The sequence below is a fragment of the Aptenodytes forsteri genome, unplaced genomic scaffold (assembly GCF_000699145.1).
Source record: "Aptenodytes forsteri isolate BGI_AS27 unplaced genomic scaffold, ASM69914v1 Scaffold166, whole genome shotgun sequence".
Classification (NCBI taxonomy): domain Eukaryota; kingdom Metazoa; phylum Chordata; class Aves; order Sphenisciformes; family Spheniscidae; genus Aptenodytes; species Aptenodytes forsteri.
The window spans coordinates 6,855,321-6,864,861 of record NW_008796110.1 but is presented as its reverse complement, the minus strand read 5'-3'; the positions used below and the strand labels follow the sequence as shown (position 1 = coordinate 6,864,861).

The 9,541-nt window shown below is 40.8% G+C and overlaps 1 protein-coding gene and 1 long non-coding RNA gene across 2 annotated transcripts in view; one reads left to right on the top strand and one right to left on the bottom strand.

The window, feature by feature from the left end:
* Positions 1 to 8,801, top strand: part of MET (MET proto-oncogene, receptor tyrosine kinase) — a 112,099-nt gene extending 103,298 nt beyond the window's left edge. The window contains exons 17-21 of the mRNA XM_009286818.2: positions 252 to 433; positions 2,026 to 2,135; positions 5,029 to 5,194; positions 6,100 to 6,236; positions 6,379 to 8,801. Of these exons, the coding sequence (XP_009285093.1) occupies positions 252 to 433; positions 2,026 to 2,135; positions 5,029 to 5,194; positions 6,100 to 6,236; positions 6,379 to 6,589 (806 nt within the window). The 3' untranslated portion in view covers positions 6,590 to 8,801. The remainder of the gene's footprint in view (positions 1 to 251; positions 434 to 2,025; positions 2,136 to 5,028; positions 5,195 to 6,099; positions 6,237 to 6,378) is intronic.
* LOC109279698 lies at positions 333 to 3,692 on the bottom strand. The gene is made up of 3 exons (XR_002086296.1): positions 3,615 to 3,692; positions 1,490 to 2,504; positions 333 to 892 (listed from the first exon to the last, which is right to left on the bottom strand). It is a non-coding gene; the product is annotated as an uncharacterized LOC109279698 (long non-coding RNA).
* Positions 8,802 to 9,541: the final 740 nt, after the last annotated feature.

Below are 9,541 nucleotides of genomic sequence, written 5' to 3'. Positions count from 1 at the left end.
CTCAGTTGTTGTTATTCAGTTCTAAATAATTCATAGTAAGAAAAGGAGAAACGGAATTAAAATCACCAACAAACTGTATTTGGTCATTGTAAGAAAACCGACGCACATAACCTAGTTGTAATGTGGGAGGTGGGGAGCATGTTTGTAGCTTCTCATTATCACTTTGTTGTGCAATGACATGCTGTACAGAAATAAACTGTAGTTTGTTTGGGGTTTTTTTAATTAATTCATTTTATTACTGGATTTCTCAGGGATTACAGACCTGGAAGAAGTAGCTCAATTTCTGAAAGAAGGAATAATCATGAAAGATTTCACTCATCCCAACGTTCTGTCACTCTTGGGAATCTGTTTGCCCAATGAAGGATCCCCCTTAGTCGTTCTTCCATACATGAAACACGGAGATCTTCGAAACTTCATTAGGAATGAGACTCATGTAAGTACATGGTGAGGTCTACCAAACGGTAATGCAAGTCTAGCCACGCCCTGCTCCACCACCACAGGTTATAAGCTCTGGTAATTACATTACGTCTATAACTTGCTGCTGTTACTACACCTTAACCTTTAGCACTTGACTAGGCTGGCACCGAGCCCGACCGCAGCGCTGCCACTCCTTCCCTTCCCCCTCAAATTCCTCTCTAGAATGTTTCCCAGAAATTATCAGCAGTAAGTATTTCTCATTTCCCATCCATAAGCCTCTTTATAAACAAATGTGTTTATGAGATCGAAGTCAAGGGGCCCAACCATCTGCTGGTTTAAACTGGCATATCTCTGTTGGCTTCAGCACAGCTGTGCCAGTCGTCACCATCTGCTCTTCCAACTCCTAGGTAAGGGATCTTCACGTCCAGCTAGAGAGTGTCATAGTCCCGTTATTATCAATGTTTTTTCTTCTTATCTTAAGAAAGACAAACAGCAATTGTTATACAAACTATGAGTACTCTCTTATCAGAGATTTTCCCCATTTTCATTGAAAGACTGCAGATTTCTCAAGCGTGCCTCACTGCTTTCTGTCAAGTATGAGACCACAGGTCTTGCCTCAGGTAATGTAAGCCCACTTTATACTGCAATATTTCACCCATGTCACAGTGCTAGGACAACATAAAGCGACTTCTGAGCCAATGGGATTTCACCCCTGCCTCTATGGCAATCATCAATAGCCAGTAAAATAAAAAAAAAAAAATGCATCTTGACAAATTGTTGGGGAAAGTTAAGCTTTCTGAGGAAGAGACCTCCTCCCTTTTGAGCTTGTTTCATTCTACAAGCAGCAGGGACCTTGTCTGTGAATAGTGCCGTGGTCCTTCCTGAAATAAATAGAATAATGACCACAGCTGAACAGGACTGTTCCACAGAAGAAAATGATATGGAGCAATGTCAACACCACAAAAATCTGTCGGACCATACTATTATATAACAAGTCGTGCTGTTGGATAAAAGAATTACAGGTTTATGTTTATATTTATTTATATATTTAACATTTTTGGTAAGGTCTTACCTTGTAGACCAGCAGAAAGAGTTACCACTTTGTGGAAAATCTTCCTCTGGTAACTGCTAAGGTCTCATTTGCCTTTTCCATGGCATCATACTGATAATAGCTTGCACCTATTTTGCCCCAAATAGGACTCTCTCCTTTCTTGGTCATTTCCAGCTGATGAGCTCCAAGTTCATAGTTAGCACCTTCTACTGAGTTACATGCTATTACTCTAAGTTCACAAATTTGAATTTTGTGTACCAGCTGTGATGTTGAGGTTTCAGCATACTGTTCCACTTCTCAGCCCACGTCATGCTGCTTATGCTGCAAACTCCACTCTTCTGGAGTCTGTCGGTTTTGTTGATTTCTTAAAGTGTGTTTCCTCACGGGAGGTAAGAACCTGACCTAAGCTTACGCCAGCTTTATTACGAGCACTGACCTGCCTTGATCATTCTGATGGCAAGATAGGTGTGTCAAAAACTGAAAGTCACAGCAAAAAAACAACCATCTGCTCCTTGGGCTTCTGCATTCATTGTATCACAAATGTTTGTATTTTACAGAACCCAACAGTAAAAGACTTAATTGGATTTGGCCTTCAGGTCGCAAAAGGGATGAAATACCTTGCAAGCAAAAAGTTTGTCCATAGAGACTTGGCAGCAAGAAACTGTATGTAAGTACAAACATCTAATTCCAGCCACGTTATCACACTCTTCTGTGTAAGACAGTGAGATGAGATAAATGAAATTTTCCAGGATTCTCCTTTTTTAGTCAAAATAGGGTGTTTTTTTCATTGTTCCATAACCATACTGATGTTTGTCTTGCATACTGATGAGCTACTCAGCTTGCTAAGGGCTCACTTCTTACATAAGCTTTTTTTGAGTGTGGGAAATAAGAAAAGCTGAGGTGAAAGTGTAGTCTCGCAAAATCATTGGTTAGAGAGTTTAAAAGGCATCTCCTAAGGGAAGTTAAACTGCTGTTGTCTCAACTTGCTGTGCTTCCACCCAACCTCTTCAGAAGCAGCACGTCTCTGCTGCCGCACCTAGCAGGAGGGAGAGGAACACAGGGGAACTTTGTGAGAAAAACAGGAACACAAAGAAACACCAGTGAGACTTATTGACAGTAATCTTTCATTACATGAGTATGAGCTTACTTTGGCTCACTTGTGCACACAAATTAACATTAAAAAAATCAGAGCATGCAAAGAATCTTACTAGCGTCTGAGTAGCCAGACAGTTCAGTTCACACACAGACTAACTGATACAGGAGTTGCCGATACTATTATGCTGATTCATCACCTGTGTTGTGAACTAACAAGGTACAGGATTAAACATTAGAGTTTATTTTTAGCACGTCATAATCTGGAATTCTGGCTGCAAAAAGGTTATTCACCCGTGACATCAGATTTCTTATTCTTTTTCAAAGGGTGCACACTCGTGCAGCTGAACAGCCTCTGAAAAAGAACATTTTTTTTACAGCTGCTGTTTTTTTAAGGGAGGAAAAAAGCCACAAGAACATGATTTTCAGGCTTCCTAAGAAGAAAGGAATTGGGTTACTGGATAGAAGTCCTGGTTCATCTAATCAAAGTCCAAATAGTGGCAATAGGACATTCCATCTGGTCTACTGTCTCTTCCTTGAGTGAGGAGGGAACAGCTACCAGGATGTCTCACGTTGCCAACTGAATGGCTGCTTTTGTACTTCCACATGGCTCAGCACTTCAGAGCCTGGAGAGCCACTGCCACGTGAGAGAAAGACGTAGGATTGAAGACCCACATTCCCCAGTGGCCATATGTAATCCAGCACTCAGAAGCACAGCCCCTGCCACAATGGCGATGTCCATCAGAAAGGAAACCAGGATGCAAATACAGTCCCCATGGACTCTTGACTCTATTCCACTATCCCAGAAGAGGTGCAGGAAGCTGCTGTGGCATAAACTGTCCCCTGTTGACCCATCAAAGTTCCCTCCTACTCCCTTCATTGGTATGGATTTAGTTATTACATCAGTAAATACAGCAGATGGTTGTGTGCCATTCAGAGAGTTGTCCAGACAGAAACCTCATAAATTCAAGAGAGGGAAATGCCATGTGGCTGAGGGAAGGGATTGTTTAGCCTGGAAAAGGCTCAGAGGGATCTTATCCATGGGTATAAATACCTGACATGGTGGACTAAAGAAGATGAAGCCAGATTCTTCTTAGTGGTGCCCAGGGACAGGCCAAGAGGCAGCGGGCACAAACTGAAATAGAGAAAATTGCATTTAAACATAGGAAGAAACGCTTTTATTGTAAAGATGACTGAACACTGGCACAGGTTGCCCAGAGAGGTTGTGGAGTCTCCATCCTTGCAGATATTCAAAACCCAGCTGATCATGGTCCTGGGCAGCCTGCAGTAGCTGACCCTGCTTTGAGTGGGGGAGGTGGTGGCAGCGGGCACAAACTGAAATAGAGAAAATTGCATTTAAACATAGGAAGAAACGCTTTTATTGTAAAGATGACTGAACACTGGCACAGGTTGCCCAGAGAGGTTGTGGAGTCTCCATCCTTGCAGATATTCAAAACCCAGCTGATCATGGTCCTGGGCAGCCTGCAGTAGCTGACCCTGCTTTGAGTGGGGGAGGTGGTGGTGAACTAGATGATCTGAGGTCCCTTAAACGCTTTTATTGTAAAGATGACTGAACACTGGCACAGGTTGCCCAGAGAGGTTGTGGAGTCTCCATCCTTGCAGATATTCAAAACCCAGCTGATCATGGTCCTGGGCAGCCTGCAGTAGCTGACCCTGCTTTGAGTGGGGGAGGTGGTGGTGAACTAGATGATCTTCAGAGGTCCCTTCCAACCTCACCCATTCTGTGATTGTGTGATTCTGTAAAGAAGCCCAGAAGCAGGTGTTTGCTGCTGTGGCTGGGTCTGCACATATGATGAAGGATAGGCTTAAGCACGCCAACACCCATGCTCTGTTTTCTGACAATGATACTGCTTATCAAGACAAACACCAAGCTTAGGAGGAGCAAAGCTAGGGAGATCTTCTGGTATGGCTGAGCTGTAACCCCAGCAGAACCTTCCTTATGCCCAGTACAGACACCAAACACATCCTTAGTTACACGGCTATGTTATTATATATGGGCAGTCACTGAGGTAATGACGGGTCCTTCCTTAAACAAAATTGAGAGTGAATAGGAAAGGTGATGCCTTGACTTGGAAATAAAAATGAGAGGTTTCTAAGGATACAGAAGAAGAAACAGCTGTGGAAGAAATGATGTAGCACTCAATCAGGATGTACAGGCTATTAGCAAAAATCTTTTTATACAGAGCAATTGTTTTAAAAGAACTGTAATTCAAATTATATTATCAAAACAATATCAGTAATTTCCTGAGTTCATTCACCATGTTAAATGGGTGTCACATATATTCTGCTGCACTTTTTGTTTCACTGTTACATTAGTTAATAGATCCAAGATAAGGTACTGCCTTCCAAAGTCACCGTCTCAAAAATGCAAGTCACTCGTTATAATCCACCATCACTGTAAATCTCGCCTGCTCAGTTGCAGATAATACTTTTTGTCATTTCTCTAGGTTGGATGAAAAATTCACTGTCAAGGTTGCTGATTTTGGTCTTGCTAGAGATGTCTATGATAAAGAATACTACAGTGTGCACAATAAAACAGGAGCTAAACTGCCAGTGAAATGGATGGCTTTAGAAAGTTTACAAACTCAGAAGTTCACAACAAAGTCAGATGTGGTAATGTACAAACATATTTGTATCACCTATTAATTTCTCTTATATTGCCTGAGGCATCTCTCTAGTATTTAATGAATGGACTAACTCCAAACCAAAACTTATATTTGAATATAACTTTAGTTCACATAAGAATAAGAGACTGTTTCTACATCCAGAAAGGGTATTTGTCCCAATCACAAAGCAACAAGATGTTGACCTGATTATCTGTTACTGCTCAGGAAAGAATTAGGAGTTTAATCCCACTCCAAGGGAAACTAAGGACATTCCAACAAGCCAAGTCAGAGCTGAACCCTGCTATAGGAGGGGCTCTGGAAAGCTTGACAAAACAGGTTAACTCTGACACTTGTAAAATTTAGTAGTTCTCAAAAAGACTTTATTTGCTTTATAAATACTTACTGACTGCCTACAGCAATCTCAAGTATTACCTGACCATTTATGAAGAAAAAATTATAAGATGAAGTCATTAGGTGGCTGGATCACTTTGTATTTTAGCTCTCATTTCAATCCAGATTCAAATTAGCCCGTGATGCATAGAATTTTCACCATGTATATTCTCTTCAGTATATATTTACACAGGGTTAGTCAGAACATCAGCTCATGTAAATTGGCAGAGCTCCATTAACCTCAAAAGAGGTCTGCAAATTTATACCAGCTAAGTAGCAGGCCTATAGGCTTTTATTTTTTTTAATTTACTTAGCTGAGTTTCTCTGGCTCTAATTTAAGTGGCTCCTCAAGTCCCTACAGCATTTATTAACCCACTTAAAAGAAAGCTGAATGCAGTAAAATAACTTTTCAAAGGGAAAATCCATGCATTTGAATGCTTAAATCTGTCAAACCATCTTCTAAAACTGGAATGTAGAGCCCTCCAACCCTATTACTTATTATTTATTTCTTTGTTTTCTTAGTGGTCCTTTGGTGTGTTGTTATGGGAACTTATGACAAGAGGGGCACCACCTTACCCTGATGTAAATTCTTTTGATATAACTGTTTACTTATTACAAGGACGAAGGCTGCTACAACCTGAATACTGCCCCGACCCACTGTAAGTAAATAGCTTGCAAAGCCTTCTGCAAATGCTGCTCATTCTGATATTATAGTAAGTGAGACTGTAGGAGGAAAGAGGAGGGCTTTTTTTCCTTTTTACCTGATTTCATAATTGAACACTTCTTTTATTTGAATGGCAGGTATGAAGTCATGCTGAAGTGCTGGCATCCAAAACCTGAGATGCGTCCAGCATTTTCTGAACTTGTTTCAAAAATATCAACAATCTTCTCCACTTTTATTGGGGAACACTACGTTCATGTCAATGCTACTTATGTCAACGTGAAGTGCATTGCTCCCTATCCTTCTCTTTTATCATCACAAGACAACACAGACGTGGATGTTGACACATGATGGGTATGTCTGAAATAGAGGAAAATTCATTCTCAGTTGTATGAACAAAAAGCAAAATGTTTTGTCCACTAGTTTTTACTGCCCGGTCTTTGTGAGAACACTGTTGCACATGTTTATGTTGTTGCCCAAGTTGCACTAGTACAAGGACACGATATCATATTGTTTAAGGCTATGGGATTCTATAAACCATCACGGTAATTTCCAAGAATTTGGACAACTGCATCAATTTACCAAATGGAAGTGTTGTGTGCTGCCATCCAGAGCTAGTTCTCACTAGCTCTTATTAATGTGTGCTCAGACCCAAGAACAAAGATTCATCATTAATGCCGTGAAGGAGAAAGTAGAATACCGATCAGTACGGCTGGAAGGACTGTTACTGTTGCATGTACTTTAGGACAATGAGCAGTGCAGAAATGATTTTCACCCAGAAGGCTAAGACAAACAATGAGAGTTACAAGAGTTTAAAATGTATTTTCCTCCCGCACAGTCCAAACTTTGGATTTTTGCACTATATCAACAAGTTTCTTAGAACACAGACAGCCAGGAGAGCCAGCCTCATGGTAAATGTCTTAACAGAAATCAACATCAAAAAAGGGTGTGCAGTGAAATAAGTATGTCAGCCTTGCCAGTCCTCTGGTGTAGTCAGACGGTACATAAAATGAAGGGAAAATCATCTAGCTTAAAGCATTCCTAGTGTCAACTTTATTCCAACGTTCAACCACTTCTTCGAGTAACAGCCTGTATCGACAGATCTCTTGCTGAAAAATGCAAAGCCTCCATTTCTTTCAATAAAGAATTAACCACTCTCTGAGAATAAAAACTTGAGGGCATCCATATTAAATGCCAGGCTAATCCCTGGGATGTAGTAATATGGGCTGCATTATTCTAGAGGAAGAGGAGACAGGCAGGCTGGCAACCTTATGGAGCTGCTGTCTGGTGAGTCACACAGCAAGTAGCTGAAGCTCTGCCACTTACCCTTGGGTGGAGCTGCCGCCAAAGGTGAGTAAAGAACGGAGGCGTTGCAGCCAGCCCTGACCTAAAAAGACACTGCCATAGCAGGAATGTTGATAACTTCTTCGTGCCAGCCCTAAAGAGCTGAGAAGACCGATCAAAAGAAGAAACAGCTTTAGGCTCCCCAAGCCTCTTCTTGGATTACACAACCCAGTGAATTAGGATACCTACTTTTATTCCTAAATTATGACCAGAAAAACAATTTTTAAAAGAGAGAGTAAATAAAACTTTCATTCATTAGAGAAGAGTACTATAGCTTTAGGGCAAGCATCACATGTCATTTCTCTTCCTGTGGAATTCTGTGCATACTACTGTATAGCTTGTTTAGTATAGGCTAGAACTGGGTTTGTTGGTGTAAACACATAAAGTATTCTATTTTTATATTAAAAAAAAAGTTTATTTTTAATGACATTTACAAAGTTTGGTTAGGCCACAAATACTGCACTGTGAACATTTCAGAAAATGTATGTCAACGTACATGATTCATAAATTGTAGCAACCTTAAAGAAAAAAATCTGTGTAAATATTAAAAAGGAAAAAAACTGACTGTAAACACACTCCACCCTAAGTATAATATCTCCGTTGCTGCAAGCCAGCCATTTTAAGATCTTCAAAGAGAGGTAGTGCAGAAAAAGAACTGATATAAGGAAGACATGTTGTTCTTGGGAGACAGTGTTATACCTGAAAGATTTATAATGAGGGCAGAGTGTGTAGACAAACTATGAGCAGATAATATTGTATTGTGTTTCATCACCACTTTCATTTCAGAAACGAACTTTCATGTCTGCTGAGAGCAATGCTAATTGTAGATTGCTCAAGGACAAAAGGCTTTGCTGCAGGCAAAAAAAAAAAAAAAAAAATCATCTCTATGGTTGTTAAAACAGCTAAGGAAGTTTATGACACACAGATTTGGAGAAGATACTCCAAAACTTGTACATATGTGCTTGAGGAACGCTGCAATGTGAAACAGAGGACATTTTTACTATTTATGAACTTTTGCTTAATAAAGTTAATGTTGTGTCTGGGACACCTGTAAGAATACGTGATTCTGAAAAAGATTTGATGTCAGTAAGTTCATATATCTGCAAAAGAGCTGAATGGTACTTATGTTTATAGTTGTTGTTATGACCTAATAAACATGTTATTAAAATGAATTATTGTCATACTTTACGCTCCGAGTGCTGTAATTACTGTTAACATGTGACTGTTAAGCTGATAAAAGTCTGTACGTTTTTTCTGACTAACATGGGAAGAGCAACCCGTGGAACTGTGCGAGAGAGCGGAAACAACTCAGAAACATAAAAATACGGAGAGTGCACCAATAAATCAAACATGCGGTTCATCTGCCTCCGACCCATTAATAGATCAAAGAAAGGTGCAGAGTATTTGTTGTGAACAGCTATAGCATAGTCTATTTGAATAGGAAGTCTCTTGCCTAACCACAGCCTGCACCCATGCAGAGCCTTAAAATTCTTCACACACACAGAGTTGGGGGTGACATTTGAAGCTCAGGATTTGGGCATCGTAAAGAGTAGCCAATTGGCCCAACAAGGATGCCAGTGCTTGCGTTTAGCATCCAAGCTCCGTAATCAGTCATGATCCACAAGAAACTTCAAGCACCTGAACCTATGTCCCTCATGGTCATCCATCACACGTTTCAGCTCTGCGAGGTGCTTTGTACCTGTGACACCTGAAGAGAGAAGGCACTGCAGTGCCCAGGGGTCTTGGTTCTGGGGGAACAGGAGCCAGTCCTGCTCTTCTCCCACGCATTTCCTCCCAGTTACATTAGATGCCTCCCACTGAATTCACAAGTTCACTTCTGTGAAGCGTATTTTAAGCGGGTACCCCCCAAACATTGCAACATGTGCTGTCCTGTGCCGCTCAAGCCAGACGACACTACAAGCTCGTTTCTCCAGCGGCTTACCTCAGGGGGACATTTTG